The 16,511-nt window shown below is 48.6% G+C and overlaps 1 protein-coding gene across 1 annotated transcript in view; it reads left to right on the plus strand.

Annotated features, from left to right (window-relative positions):
* The first annotated feature begins 3,050 nt into the window (after nucleotides 1-3,050).
* VPS26A (VPS26, retromer complex component A) overlaps nucleotides 3,051-16,511 on the plus strand; it is a 31,045-nt gene continuing 17,584 nt past the window's right edge. Inside the window, exons 1-4 of the mRNA XM_044299153.1 lie at nucleotides 3,051-3,198; nucleotides 8,921-9,070; nucleotides 13,725-13,800; nucleotides 16,340-16,496. Of these exons, the coding sequence (XP_044155088.1) occupies nucleotides 3,196-3,198; nucleotides 8,921-9,070; nucleotides 13,725-13,800; nucleotides 16,340-16,496 (386 nt within the window). The 5' untranslated portion in view covers nucleotides 3,051-3,195. The remainder of the gene's footprint in view (nucleotides 3,199-8,920; nucleotides 9,071-13,724; nucleotides 13,801-16,339; nucleotides 16,497-16,511) is intronic.

Here is a 16,511-nt window from a genome sequence, read left to right on the forward strand (position 1 = left end):
TCTCCCCTGCCCCGCCGCACCATTCATCTGTATCGCTGTCCTGAGGATGGCGATACTGATGAATATAGAGATGAGCTCTTCCACAGTGGAAGCGCTCATCGTCACTTCTGCTGCCCTGCCGCCGGTCAGAAAGGGCCCCCCTCCCACACTGGGCCCTTGGTCCTGAGCATTCTGAGATATACATCCCTTAAGGGTCCATTCACACGTCCGCAATTTTATTCCGCATTTTGCGGAACGGAATTGCGGACCCATTCATTTCTATGCATTTTCTATGCGAATGCTGACGATGTGCGGTCTGCAAAATGCGGAACGCACATCGCCAATGTCCGTGTTTTACGGATCCGCAAAACACACATGGACGTGTGAATGGACCCTTAACAGTTGCAATCTGGTGGAGACATTCCTGGGAAATCTTTGCTGTGTATGGGCAATCGTTACCCTGGTGAAAATGCCAGTCGGAAGCCCTGCCATGAGAGGAACACGTGGCCGCAGGACGTCCTGCACATATCACTGAGCTGTTAGGGGTGACTGACTGATCACACACCAGCAGTGGGGGCAGTGTGCTGCCCCTCTACACAGGCAGGGTTGAAGTGCTCACCATGAGGCCTCCATCCCAAACAGAACCTAGATTAGTCACAAAAGACGATACGGTTCTAGTCCATAGCAGTCCGGGGTTCTCGTTCACAAAGTGATGGTGGCTGACTGTCAAGGACAGGGCACATAAATGGCGTCATGACACCAGCCTTCTACTAGGCACCTGGAAATGGTCCGGGTAGAGACAGGGGAGTGTCATGAAGGCGCCACCTATGTCCGGGCGCTGCACAACCGTGCTTATAAGTGGATCAAACGAGCCTCTCTACTGGTGGAGTGTCCAGAGCCTGTTCATTGGGTAGGGCGTGCCCTCCAGTGATGGTCAGTTCGCAGTGTTCGCCAGCGTACACATGACTCTTGACTCACCAGTCCAGCGATGCACAGGTAAGCCCTTACCTGTGCCGGGAGCCGATCTGAAATCAAATGCCGTCACCGGGAGCAGGCAGTTTCCGAGAACAGCAGCCGGGGGCCTTTATCAGGCTGTTCTCGGAACTGCCTGCTCCCAGTGACCGCATTTGATTTCAGACCGGCTCCCGGCACAGGTAAGGGCTTACCTGTGCATTGCCGGACGGGTGAGTCAAGATGGCAGCCGCATTAACACTGCGAACTGACCATCACTGGTGCCCTCACATAGACACCGCTCCCGACAGCTAGGTCTGAACAGCCTAGATAGAGGGCAAATCATCCAACGACCATCAGGCTTCTCTCTGTCTAAGGGCTCATGCACATGAACGTATGAATTTTGCGGTCCGCAAAGACACAGATCTGCAAAAAAACAACAACCATGTGACATCCATTTTTTTTTGCGGATCGATTACGATGACGTGGACCATGTAGACATACGGAAATGGAATGCACATGGAGTCATGTCCACTTTTTAGCGGATCCATTGAAGTGAAGGGTTCTGCATACGGGCCGTAAGAAAAACGGAGTAGATACGGTAAAAAAATACGTTCTTGTGCATGAGCCCTAACGATGCGCCTCTTCTCAAAGACTGTCAACTGAGCAAAACGTCTCTGAGGGCGTCATACAGGCGTGTCTCCAAGAGGTCCAGATGGGTGTTCGGTTAGTAGTCACGCCCTAGGATTACAGTGTACAGTGCTAGCATGGAAATAAATGGGGTCGCAGCACGTTTCCCGCGACTGCAGAGTCGCAAAAAAATCGAACACTGCTAGATTTAGATTTATTTTGCAATTCTGGGGTCCCAGCGCAATAGAAGTTGTCCTATTATTACCTGCATTAGGGCTCATGCACACGACCGTACGGAACAGCCGGCCCCTAATAGACCAGTCCTATCCTTGTCCGTAATGCGAACAATAATAGGACATACGGAAATGGAATGTACACAGAGTAACTTCCATTTGGCTTTTTTGTGTGAACCCATTGACTTGAATGGTTACACATACGGTCCGCAAAAAAAAACGGCACGGAAAGAAAATATGTTCATGTGCGTGAGCCCTTACGGACAAGGTTAGGACTGTTCTATAGGGGCCAGCTGTTCCGTTCCACAAAATACGGAATGCACACGGACGTCATCCGTAATTTTTGCAGATCCATTTTTTGCGGACCGCAAAATACATAGGGTGGTGTGCATGAGCCCTTACTGAAACGACCGTATTATTTTATCCGCATCCGATCCGCATTTTGCGGAATAGATGCAGATCCATTCATTTCTATGGGTGAATAAAATGTGCGGCAACGTTCAGTATGTGGTCCGCATCTGTGTTTCTGCATTTCTAGTCCGCAAAAATATGAAGCTTGTCCTACTATTGTCCACACAGATCGGTCCGCAGCCCCATTCAAGTCAATGGATCCACAATTTGCGGATCCGTTTCTGTATTTCTGAAGGCCTTAGGACCCATTCACACGTCCGCAATCTCCTTCCGCATTTTGCAGGACATAATTGCGGACCCATTTACTTCTATGGGGCCGCATGATGTGTGGCCTGGCTCCGGAAATGCAGATCCGCACTTCCGGGTCCGCATTTCCATTCCCGAAAAAAATAGAACATGTCGTATTCTTGTCCGCAATTGCGGACAAGTATAGGCATATTCTATTAGTGCCGGCGATGTGCGGTCTGCAAAATGAGGCACGCACATTGCCGTGTCCGTGTTTTGCGGATCTGCAAAACACGCTACGGACGTGTGAATGGAGCCTGAATAATTCATTTTTTTTCTCTATCTTTTTTTTTCCTTCCATTTTTTTGTAAAAAAAACGGGAGACATACGGAACACAAACGGAAGTCTACACGGTTCCGTTATTTGCGGACAGCAAAACGGAAAGGATTACACACGGTGGTGTGAATGTACCCAAGACAGGCGGCGGAGAATGTGGGACTCCAGACTTTACACACATCTGACTCTCCCCTTTAAATGGCTGCTGTACAAGCCCGCGGCCCCGGGTGACCAGAAGCCGCTCTCCCGTCATCCAGCGCCCCACACTGCCGCCTCTCCGTCGTGCACATCACGCGGTTCTCCGGTCAGCTGACGGGTCACAGGGGATTCGTGGCGTCAGGCGGTATCCGCCCCCCGGAGTCACGTGACGGCGGCAGCGGGTGGAGCTGTGCGGTCGGTGCGGAGGGTCTAGTCTGCTCGGTGGGAGAAGATGGTGAGTGTCCGGAGACTCTGGCGGGGAGCCGCGTCCTCTGGAGACCGGGGGCAGGGCGGAGCAGAGCGGCGTGCACGGGGATAGGCCGGGGATGCGCCGAGGCCTAGTACGGGGCGGGACGGCCTGAGCTGTCATCACACCCGGGGCCAAGTACGGAGAACTTCCCATAGACGCGTGACGCTGCCCTGGAGGCCGACTACGACTTCCACCCAGTGTCCTGCACGGCTCCGGAAACTTCTGTGCCCGGGATGAGTGGGCAGCACTGGGGAGGGTTGAGGGCAGGACCCCGGGCCCCCAGATGGGAGGACATGGAGGGGGTCTCAGCCGGTGGGTGACTACTCTGTCCCCGCAGGTGAGGTACGGAGGAGAGGAGTAGTAGTCCATGTATGCTCTCCCTCACAGTTATCAGCCTTCTGTACGGATGTTTTTGGATTTTTCCCACGTTCCAACCTGTGGCTTAAGGGGGTGTTTCGGTTACCTTGTTCTACAGGATAAGGGATAACTATTAGATTGGCGGGGGTCCTACACGGTCACGAGAACAGGGGCCCCGTAGCCTTTGCGGCCCCCCTGAAATGAACGGAGTGGCCAGTTGGGCATGCGCCTGGCTGCTCGGAGGTACGGGCCCCTGGTCTCATGATCAGTGGGGGTCCCTGCTGTAGAACCCCCACCAATGTTAGTTATCCACATAACAATGTAACTCTGATACTCCCATTATGCCTGATGGTCAGTGCACGGTGGGAGTTCTAGTTCTGCAACTGCTGGAGAGCCGCAGGGAGGAGTCCTCTGCTCCGATGTGGTCCTCACAAGGACTGAGGTATGTTCACACGGGGCAAATTCACCTTAGGCAAATGCATCATGAATTTTTCATAAAAATGTGTAGCAGAAATCCCAAGCTGAACCTCTGCTGATGACTCCACAGTGGCTCCTCGTGGAGCTAATCCAGGTCAGATGAATGAAGGCCTGGAGCATCGGGTCTCCTTCCCGGCTCTGCCTAATATTGCAGCTCACTCCCCTCCACCTGAATGTACCAGGCACAGCCACTACCAGATGCATGGCACGGTGCTTGGCAAGCAATGAAGGAGACGTGGTGTTTGCTGGAGGACCTCATCCACGTCAGTCTGTGGGAGTTCCAAGAACAGCCAAGCAAGTGTGCATGCTGGGAGTCGTAGTATGAGCTGCAGTGCTGGAGGTTGCTGATCCCTGGTATATAGAATCTGTACTCTAAACGCTAGAAAAGCCAAGCGGGGCGCTGAAACCGAAGGTGCAAAATGCTGTGAGAAGCGCTGCTGCACCTATGTGGTTTCAGTAAAGGTTTATATACCCTTTATCACCTCCCCAAGGTGGTACCTGTTAGAAAGATCTTACTTACCTGCTGCTCCGTTTGATCTCTGTGGCTCCAAAGCTGTCTTCACTGCCCTTCTGGTCTCCACATGGACAAGGGCAGGTACGCAGCTGCAGCCAATGACTGGCCTCAGCAGTGATGTGTCCCCAATTGGCACATCACGGTGCTTGTGAGCATGTCGCTGCTGAGTCCAGCTACGCAGCAACATTTCATTGAATGCCTTTCAATGTTGTTGCAATGCAACATGCTGCATCCTGCGAAGCCACAGTCCATGTCGGATTTTCCGCTACTGTCGCGCACCATATTGCAATGCAGCACCACTAAAATATATCATATCAAATGTTGTACAGCACTGGTCACCATGTAGTCGGGCCTTTTTGTGTCGTGCGACTTTCTTGTCTCTGTGTAGCTGGACCCTCATGGTACAGTCCTGATCAAAAGTTTAAGACCACTTGAAAAATGGCAAAAAAATCCTATTTAGCATGGCTGGATCTTAACAAGGTTCCAAGTAGAGCTTCAACATGCAACAAGAAGAAATGGGAGTGAGACAAAACATGTTTTGAGCATTCAATTTAATGAAAACAACGAATAAACTGAAACAGGCTGTTTTTCAGCTGATCAAAAGTTTAGGACCACACCACCAAAAAAAAAACTAACACCCCCCCCCCCCCCCCCCAAAAAAAAAACAGAAATCCAACCTCCAAACATGAACTCGGTAATGAGTAGTAGCTCCGCCGTTATTGTTTCGGCATGCTTGATGCAAGCGTTTCCATGAGGTGAGTGGGAACATTTCTCCAAGTGGTGAAGACGGCCGCATGAAGGCCATCTACTGTCTGGAACTGTTGTCCATTTTTGTAAACTTCCCTTGCCATCCATCCCCAAAGGTTCTCAATTAGATTTAGATCAGGGGAACACGCAGGATGGGCCAAAAGAGTGATGTTATTCTCCTGGAAGAAGTCCCTTGTCCTTGTGTACTGTAGCGTTGTCCTGTTGAAAAACCCAGTCGTTACCACACAGACGAGGGCCCTCAGTCATGAGGAATGCTCTCTGCAACATCTGGACATAGCCAGCGGCCATTTGACGCCCCTGCACTTCCTGAAGCTCCATTGTTCCACTGAAGGAAAAAGCACCCCAGACCATTATGGCGCCCCCTCCACTGTGGCGTGTAGAAAACATCTCAGGTGGGATCTGCTTGTCATGCCAGTAACGTTGGAAACCATCAGGACCATTAAGGTTACATTTTTTCTCATCGGAGAATAAAACTTTCTTCCACCTTTGAATGTCCCATGTTTGGTGCTCTCTTGCAAAGTTCAAATGAGCAGTTCTATGGCGTTCAAGGAGACGAGGTCTTTGAAGACGTTTTTTGTTTTTGAAGCCCTTCAGTCTCAGATGCTGTCTGATGGTTATGGGGCTGCAGTCAGCACTAGTAAGGGCTTTAATTTGGGTCGAGGATCGTCCAGTGTCTTGACGGACAGCCAATTGGATCCTCCGGCTCAGTGCTGATGACATTTGTTTGGGTCTTCCATTTGACTTTTTTTGTTCCATAACCCTCAGGATCATTTAAGAAAGTCCAAATGACTGCCTTACTGCGTCCCACCTCAGCAGCGATGGCGCGCTGTGAGAGACCCTGATTATGCAGTTCAACAACCCGACCACGTTTAAAAAAGGGAGTTTTTTTTGCCCTGGCCATCACAACGTGTGTCTACCTGACAGAAAATGACAATGAATCCACATCTTTGCACAGATTTGGCCTTTTAAAGGCATGTGGTCCTAAACTTTTGATCAGCTGAAAAACAGCCTGTTTCAGTTTATTCGTTGTTTTCATTAAATTGAATGCTCAAAAAATGTTTTGTCTCACTCTCATTTCTTCGTGTTGCATGTTGAAGCTCTACTTGGAACCTTGTTAAGATCCAGCCATGCTAAATAGGATTTTTTTGCCATTTTTCAAGTGGTCTTAAACTTTTGATCAGGACTGTATGTCCTAGCGATATGCCACAGAAGTCCCAGATGGGACAACTCCTTTAAGGGTATGTTCACACGTGGCATACAGATATCTTACCAATTGGGTGCAGAAAATCCACAACGTTTTACAGTACAAGATGCAAAAAAATGAAAATAAATCTGCAATAACCTTTAGTGTGGATTTCAAGCTAGCAGCCTGTCGATTCCTGCTGCGCATATCCACTACAGATTTCACCCTTTCTAGTGCACAGGGGGAAATCTGCAGCATGACTGTACCCTGCAGGGTTTTTTCAGAGAGTTAAAGGCTATGTACACCTTTTGGAGGCAATATTTCTTATTATTGTATTGTAGTCCCCCCCCCCCCCCCCCCAAAAAAAAAATGAATGGAGTGGCCAGCTCGTGGCTGCTCCTAGAAGTGAATCCCTGTTTGGGTGTACGGGCCCCTGTTTTTTGTGATCAGTGGGGGTCCCTGCTGTAGACCGCCCCCCCCCCCAATGTAAGAGTTATCCACTATCCACATAAGTGTAACTCTGATACTATTTTAACTCCCATTATGCCTTAGTCAGTGCATGGTGGGCGTTCTAGCAACTGCTGGAGAGCCGCAGAGAGGAGTCCTCTGCTGTAATGTGATCTGCTCCTATGTGGTCCTCACAAGGACTGTTTGAGGTATGTTCACACGGGGCAGATTTACTTTAGGCAAATGTTTTTCATTGTAGTTCATTCGTTGTGGATTTTTAGCACCTAAATGGTAAGAGATTTGTATGCCTTGTGTGATTTCTGCTACACGTTTTTATGAAAAATCCATGATACATTTGCCTAAGGCCTCATGCACATGGCCATGCCGTTTTTTGCGGTCTGCAAACTGTGGATCCGCATAAAACGGAAGCCGCCATTGTTGCCTTCCGCAATCAACCGAACGGGCTCCGGCAATATAAATGCCATGTTATATTTTTTTAACAGGGCAGTGGAACGGAGCCATGGATGCGGACAGCACACGGAGTGCTGTCTGCATCTTTTGCGGCCCCAAAATAGGTCCGCTAAAACGGTCGCTCGTATGCGGACCCAAACAAGTCTGCCCCGTGTGAACGTACCTCAAACAGTCGTTGTGAGGACCACATAGGAGCAGATCACATTACAGCAGAAGACCTCCTCCCTGCGGCTCTCCAGCAGTTGCAGAACTAGAACTCCCACCGTACACTGACCATAAGGCGTATTGGGAGTTAAAATAGTATCAGAGTTACACTGTTATGTGGATAGTGGATAACTCTTACATTGGGGGGGGGGGTGTCTACAGCAGGGACCCCCACTGATCACGAGCATTGCTCTAGTAGCACCCTTTGTATTTTCTGTCTTTTCAGTCAGACCAGGAGCTGAGGGACTCCTTATCTCTGACTTTATAAACACTCATCATAGCTTAATCCTTATCTTACTGATAAGAATGTGGTTAAGGGTCCATTCAGATGTCCGTAGTGTTTTGCGGTCCCCAAATTGCAGACTGCAAAACATGGACACCGCACATCGCCATCACTATATAGAGAATTCTTATTCTTGTCCGCAGCTGCGGACAAGAATAGGACATGCTCTGTTTTTGTGGAGCAACGGAAGTGCAGATGCGGACAGCACACTGTGTGCTGTCCGCATCTTTTCCGGCCCCATTGAAAATGAATGGGTCCGCACCTGTTCCGCATAATTGCGGAACGGATCTGGCCCATTCATACGGATGTCTGAATGGATCCTAAATAAGTGTTTGACATCTCAGTAGTTTAGAGAGGAGGTTTATTAGATGTCCAGGCACACAGTGAAAGTACCTGTCAACACAGAAAAACTGTTTACCCTTTGGGACAGAAGGGCTCAATATTTTTATTAAAGGCCAATAGAAAAAATTATTTTTTGCCAAAAATGAGTAAAATGTTTTCCAGGATGTACATATTGATGGCCTGTTCTACAATGTTGGTGCTTTGTAGCTCCGGTGACAAATTATTGATATCAAACCCCCCACAGATCAGCAAGTGATGACCTATCCTGAGCATAGACTATCTCTTAAATGCTGTAAAACCCCTTTAAATATTGATGAATGTATACAGTTTTTCACCACGCTTTTGTCTGTGCATGTACCGGCTCCTGAGAACACATCCAAAGGCAAATCCCATCTGTGTGAACAGGCCTTTAGTGTCTAGTACATCATTTGTGGTCAGCCTAGAGCAGGGATGCTCAACCTGCGGCCCTCCAGCTGTTGCAAAACTACAGCTCCCAGCATGCCTGGACAGCCTACACCTATCAGCCTATAGCAGGGCATGATGGGAGTTGTAGTTTTACAACAGCTGGAGGGCTGCAGGTTGAGCATCCCTGGTCTAGAGTATTGGCCTTCTTGCAGAGGTGTAAATGATTGCAGATATTTAACTTCTTACTTTTCCACAGAGTTTTCTGAGTGGTTTATTTGGTCCAATTTGTGAGATTGAAGTTGCGCTCAATGATGCAGAATCCAGGAAGCTTTCTGAGATTAAAACTGAAGAAGGCAAAATTGAAAAACACTTCTTGTTCTACGATGGGGAGTCAGTAGCTGGAAAGGTAAGCACCACTGTGATAGGAAATGTGGAAAGCATAGCTATTTCGGTATAACACTGCATTCATACCACAATTTTATCCTATGTTCAGCTTGTACGTTGGGGATAAACTAACACAGGCCCCTTTTATACAAGCGGGTGTCACGCTCCAGACTTGCAGCGCAGCACCCGGCCTGATCTTCCAGCACTGCTGGGGTCGCATAGCATTATATTGGAACCGAAACAGAGTTCGGTAAAAGGTTTTTAACCGTAGAAACTAATTTCTGAAGTTACTACCCGAAGTCTTGTGAGACTTCGCAAAGTGATGATAACGGCTCATCGGAGCCAATGCATACTAATACTTTGTTATGCGAGAAGTCATAACGAAGTGTTATGCGAATCGACTTTGGATGTTTCATCCGAAGTCGATTTGCTCATCCCTAGAAATGACTAACCAAACACCGTAAAAGCAGCCTTAAATAGATTGAAGCTTTGGTGACGCCACGGCCTATGTATGAACAGTTCTGCGTGGAGCTCCACTATGACAGACAGTGGTTTTCTGGACTTCTAGAGAATGGACGTTCTGTCTACATGAGTGCTGGTGCTGAGCTTCTTCACTACACTGCTCTACAATAGGTGATAATTATGTGATCCTGCCTATGATATGCAGTCATGGCTGAGCGAGCAGCCTAACAGGAGCGCTCACCAATATGTAGTCTATGCAAGTGCCAGGGCGTAGTGAGCCCCCCCCCCCCCCCCCCCCCACACACACTCTGCAAGTGGAGGTAATCAGCTCTGCTCACGTTCTAGGACCATTTTAAATCATTCCCAGAGAACCCATTTAAAGCCTATGAACACTTTCGGGGGAAATTTATTTTATGATGGCATTTTACTCATTTTGGGCTAAACATCATTTCTCATCCGTATCATTGGGGGACACAGGCTTGACCTTGGGTATAGCTATTGCCACTAGGAGGCGACGCTAAGCACAAAAGTGTGAGCGCCTCCCTCCAGCTATACCCTTCCTACAGGGACTAAGCTAAAACAGTTTTAGCTTGGTGTCCGTAGGAGGCAGACCTTCCCTGCTTTGCAGGTCTGCTGATTTTTATTTATTTTCTCCTTTTTTCTTTCTTCCAGCGGGATTACAGGCAGTCCTAGCTGCCTGCACTCCCACCCAGAAGACGGGAGACCAGGGGGTCCCAAGCCCGCTGCTCCTTCCCGGTCTCCAGAAGACAAGGAGGACCAGAGGTTCTTAAAGCCTCTGCATCCCGCCAGCCTTTGGGTCACCACGGCTGCCCACAATAAGTCCCCTCTGTTCCGGTGTGGCGGCCCTCTGCCCAGGTGGGGAAAGAGTTAACAGCTGCATGTCAGCTCTCCTGTGGGGGTGGGGTGAAGGGAAGCCCTCTGTATTTTCCAAGCTTCTATCTGGGCCTTAAATCCCCACCCTAGCCTGCCCCCCACCTGTTTCATGCGGAGTTCCGCTATTCTCCTCCGCTGGGGCAGCTTGTAAATTGAGACCCCGGCTTCTACTGCGGCCTACTTCCGCTCCGCTCGCCAGGGCTCCTGGGGCGTGACAGGTGTAATGGGGGTGTGGGGGAGAGTCCTGGGGAGTCAATTGATGTGCTCCCTTTTCTTTTTTGCGGCCAGCCGGCTCCATTATGGGGGCATGAATTCAATTTTTTCCCTCGACATGGGTTAGTAAGGATATGACCGAGTGGGCAAACAAGCTACGTCAGGGCCTCGTCTTTGGGGACTCCCCAGAGGAACTTTGGGATATTGCAGTGCAACTTTCCCACGCCAGCTCTTACATCTGTGAGGCCTCTCTGGACGTGGCCAGGCTTTTGGCCTGCTCTTCGGCCTTTTTGGTGGCTATTTGCCGTATCGGCTTTTTTGCTGGGCCGCGGATAATGCTTCTAAATGGGCCTTGACGTCCCTCCCCTTTGCAGGTAGCAGACTCTTCGGCAAGCGTCTGGATGAGATTCTCTGATGCTACAGGGGGTAAAAGAACCCATTTGCCCGAGAGCAGGATGCGCCTCAACAGATCTAAAAAGCGCAGACCTCTATTTTGGCCCTTTTGCAGTTCCTCCATCCCGAAGCGGCCAACTGACAAATCTGCTCCAGAGCAGAAGCGCAAACCATCTTTCAAGCCTCGCCCTCCCTGGCGTCCTCACCAGCAGGGCTCCAAGCCCTATACCCCCAAGTCCTCCTCTGCATGACTGGTGTCCTCTGGCGCCCCCCAGTCGAGTGGGAGGTCGTCTTTATCTGTTCCAGTATGTCTGGCTAGCTCAGGTCTCCGATGCCTGGGTGCGAGAAGTCATATCGGAGGGTTACAAACTGGAGTTCCGATCCCCCACCTCCTCCCCGGTTATTTTGCTCGTCCCCTCCGACCTCTCCCTCCGCTGCCAATTCCTTTTTTCAGGCTATTCTCTCCCTTCTGCGGCAGGGAGTGATTGTCCCGGTTCCGCCTCAAGGCCGTTTTTGCAGATTCTAATCCAATCCTAGACCTCAAAGCCCTCAACCGATTCCTTCAACTCCGCCGCTTCCGAATGGAGTCCCTGCGGGGGAATACCTGTCCTCGATAGACATCTTGGACGCCTACCTCCATGTTCCCATTTGTGTCGGTCACCAGAAATTTCTTCGGTTCGCAGTGGGACCTTTTCATTACCAGTTTGTGGCCCTTCTGTTCGGTCTTGCCACAGCTCCCAGAGTCTTTACCAAGATTCTGGCCTCAGTCATGGCTCTGCTTCATACTAGGGGGGGATAGTGGCGATTCCTTACTTGGACGATATCCTGATCAAGGGTCCGTTATTCCAGGCTGATGTCTCCGAAGCTCACATCGGGCCGCTCCTTCCTTCCTTCCCCTCTGTTGGATAGTGTTGACAACGGATGCCAGTCTCTGGGGTTGGGGGGGAGGAGTTATGGACAATCGCTCAGTCTAGGGATCCTGGTCACGTGAGAAATGCCAACTTCCGATCAATATTCTGGAATTGCGGGCCATTCGTCTCTCTGGTTTAATGGACAGACTGTCTCCGAGGGTATCCAGTTTGGGTTCAATCCAATCCACGGCAGTCGCATTTCTAAACCACCGGGGTGGCACCCGGAGCCCCGCAGCCATGTCTGAAGCAGCGCCAGTCCTCTCCTGGGCGGAGAGCCATGTTCCAGCTCTGTCGGCAGTTCATATCCCCAGGTCAACAACTGTATCACCAACTTTCCCAGCCGAGAGAGACTCGATCCCTGCGAATGGGCTCTTCATCCACAGATCTTTCTCGCGATCTGCGAGTGATGGGGTCGGCCAGATGTGGATCTCATGGCCTCCTGCTTCAACCGCAAGGTAGAGACCTTTGTGACGAGGTCCAAGGATCCTCTGGCTCGGGTCTCAGACACCCTTGTGATCCCGTGGACTCAGTTCATGTTTCCTTACTTGTTCCATTCTCTTCCACTCATTCCGCGTCTTCTCCGAAATATCAGGTTTGAAGGTCTGCCTGTCATTCTCGTGGCCAGGCAGAGTATGGCACGCAAGTGGTCTTTCGCTCTGTCCACTCTTTCCTTCCGAAGGTCGTGTCAGCATTCCATCTCAATGAAGAGGTCATTCTCCCTTCCTTTTGTCCTGTCCCGTCTCATCCCTGTGAACAGTCGCTCCACACTCTGGTTTTGGTTCGGCCCTCTTGCATCTATCTGTCTCAGATGTCCTCTTTCCGACGGATGGATTCTCTATTTGTCATTCCAGAGGGACCAAGAAGAGGACTGGCTGTGTCCAAAGTTTCAATTTCCCGATTGATTTGTTTGGCCATTGTGGAAGCGTACTGCAGCAATGACAGGGCCCCACCATTCCGGGTTACTGCTCATTCTGTTCGGGCAGTGGGGGACTCTTGGGCAGTACATCATGGGGCTTCAGCCCTTCAGGTGTGCAAGGTGTCTACCTGGTCATATTTACACACCTTTTCCAAGTTTTACAGAGTACACACGTTTGCATCCTCTGACACTTCTCTGGGGCGTAGAGTATTGCAGACGGCGGTTCTCTGATTGGCTGGAGGGCTTCTTCGTTATGGCCCACCCCTGGGACTGCTCTGTAACATCCCAAGGTCAAGTCTGTGTCCCCCAATGATATGGATGAGAGAACTAGATTTTTGTACTTACCGTAAATTCTGTTTCTCCTCCGTTCATTGGGGTACACAGCTCCCACCCATTTTCTCCGTCTGCGGGCCTCGTTGTGGCCTGCTTGATTCTGGGTTTGTACGTAGTTTGGTTTTCCTGTGGTGGTGGTGTTTCTTTTTTTTTTTTTTTTTTTTTTTTTTTTTGCTTTTGCACAAATGTAGTCCCTGTAGGAAGGGTATAGCTGGAGGGAGGAGCTCACTTTTGTGCTTAGTGTCGCCTCCTAGTGGCAATAACTATACCCAAGGTCAAGCATGTGTTCCCCAATGAACAGAAGAGAAACAGATTTTACGTTAAGTACAAAAATCTCTCTTTTTTTTTTTTTTTTTTTTTTTTTTTTTCTTCTTCTCTCTCTAACCACTGGGATCCCCTCTGAATTGAACAGTGGTGTAGCCTATCCACTGTCACTCCATCTCTATGCTCACAGTACTCAGCATTATAGAGTGGGGGACCCAATGGTCAGACGTTTAAAACTTGGCAAGACGTAATTAAGAAAATGGGACCCTAAAGACTATTTTTCTTTCTAGGTCAATATAGTCTTCAAGCAACCCGGTAAAAGACTAGAGCACCAGGGAATACGAATCGAGTTTGTTGGACAAATCGGTGAGCTTGTATAATATCCGTTCTGTAGAATACGGTATGGAGAAGACGGGCAGTAAATGAAAGTCACATTGAGTAGGTTTGTGGAACAGCTTGTCAGAGGTCACATGAACAGTTGACATTGATAGGTTATTATGGCCATTCGGATACAGTGTTCACACACTGCGTATCTCTCAATTATGTATGGAAGTCTGTGAAACAGTAGTAAAATAATTGATATGCATGTGGAGTACAGATGCTACAAGAGCAGAGCATGCTGAAGGTGCAGGGCGCTCCGAAAAGCACCGCCACACCTTCTGTTCCTTGAGGGAAAGGTTTAGATGCCCTTTTAAACAGTGATTTCAATTTTTTTTTTTTTATTACCGCAATTCAGAAAATAAGAGATCTGATTGGTTGCCACGAGGAAGGACTTCATTTCTTCTACATGAGCCCATCATGTTCTGCACCCTCAGCCAACATTGACTGGGACATTATTATGCTCACACACTGCTTACATGCAGAGACTCCTTACTTCTCTGTGCTCCCATCAGGTCATGACACTTCTGCAGGTGAAATGGGTGCCATGATTTGAAGGGAAAGAAGTCAGGAGACTTAGAGGTCACCACATTACAAAAAAAGATCTAGCAATGCATTAGATCATACTGTACTCAAAACATATAGGGGTTGAATGAGACTAAAGGAAAAGGGTCTGTTTATACCCAACCCCGCCCCTCTAGAAAGCGCCTTTCTTGTACATCGGTTTATCTGGTATTGCAGCTCTGCAGAATTAACAAGGACCTGTCACCTCTCCTGACATCTCTGTTTTAGTAACTACATGTATCCCCCATGTAATAACCATTCTGGAGCATCTATTCTTTTTCTACTCTATGTTGTGCCACTCCTGTATTATTCCTGCTAGAAACTTACAAATTGCCAGCAGTCTGCTGTAAAGGTACTGCTGGGTGTTACCGATAGTGGGTGTGTCTGACTCGGTCCAATCAGTGCTGCTCGTGTCAGACTGTGCAGGGACACACTCCCAACTTGTAACACCCCTCTGTACCTTTACTGCAAGCTGCTGGCATTTCATTTATAATCTTCTAGTGGAAATAACAGAGCAATGGCACAGCATAGAGCCATACAGATAGATGCTCCAGAATTGTTGTTACATGGAGAATGCAGATAGTCACCTAAACAGACATGTCTGGAAGGGTGACAGGTCGTCTTTAAGGCTAGGCTCACATCCAAGTGGGTTTCCGGCATCAATAGGAACTTTCTACCAGAATAATACCACTGCCTGCAGTGATTTTTTTTTTTATTTTTTTTTTGGGGGGGCAGAAAGCTGACATTCATGCTGGAAACCTGATGGATCCCATTATAGTGGATGGGGATCCAGCGGTATCTGCCTATGCCGGGTACGGTAACTCCAGTAGTAGTCTTCTCTGCCAGGGCAGATTATATATTATACAGATAATATAGACAAGGGTGGTGTGGATTTGGAAGGGAGAGTGGGGTGGGGAAATAATTTACATTATACCAAGGGCAGAATAATTATAAAATAGAGATTACAAAACCACCAAGGGAAAAAAGCTAATTATCAGGAAATTGCCAAACTATACCAAGCCTTAGGAAGCAGGAGCCTGCCGGTTGCTTTAAGGAGGAACTCTCTGTGCAAGACGTGTTAAAGTATGGAGATGGAAATGATGCAATCCTTCATAGAGCTGGTGACGGGGATCATGTGATGCACAACATGTGTCGCCACCAAACCATGAAGTACTTGCAGTTAAGAGGGAACACCTCAGTAGGTTGGGGCAGTCACCCACCAGTATGTCATTTGCCCATATGCCCCTGTTAGAAGCTTTCATTTCAGAATTACAAAAACGGATCCATTACCCGAGACGTGTCCGGTGCACTGCACAGAGGAAGCTGAGGAAGGGACTACCCATATCATTGGACACTGCCTTCGACTTCATCTCTTTATCTGTGCAACGTGCATATGCTGAAAGCTTCCGCGCTCCTCTCCGGTAATGGATGAGTTCTTTTACTACATCATTTCCAAAACAGCCAGTTCTGATGGGCAGATTTAGAACGTTAAACCGCAGCTGCATAAGTACATGATGACGCTTTAGTGGCCCCAAACCTAGCGTTCCTTTTAAGCTTCCCCCCTGGTTGTCACTTTGGGGTACTGTTCAGTGGATGCAATAGCGCACACATTTTCTAATGTATAGAGGTTTGTGGGCCAGAAATGGTGTAATAAACAGTTCACTTATTTCTTTCCCACACCACCTCCACAATCTTCTGTGTCCCCCCCCCCCCCCCCCCCAACCCCTCCTTGTATGCTGAGCTGCACCATGATGTGTGATCCATTATGAAAACACGTCGCCTGACATGGTGGCCACTTGCTGCTGTGGGTTGTCATTAACGATAGGATATCACAATTTTTGGCCCACAGACATTTTATAAAGTCTAAGGCAATCTTGCTTCCTACAGATGGTTCCAGACTGAAATTCGAAATGTCTTTTTTTATTTTATTTTTTTATTTCTGTATTTCTTTTTTTTATTTTAGAACTCTTCAATGATAAAAGCAATACACATGAGTTTGTAAACCTTGTCAAAGAATTAGCCCTGCCTGGGGAGCTGACGCAAAGCAGAAGTTATGATTTTGAATTCATGCAAGTTGAGAAGCCATACGAGTCCTACATAGGTTCAAATGTAAGATTAAGGTAGGTATTGGCGTT

This window comes from Bufo gargarizans, chromosome 6, assembly GCF_014858855.1.
Source record: "Bufo gargarizans isolate SCDJY-AF-19 chromosome 6, ASM1485885v1, whole genome shotgun sequence".
NCBI lineage: Eukaryota > Metazoa > Chordata > Amphibia > Anura > Bufonidae > Bufo > Bufo gargarizans.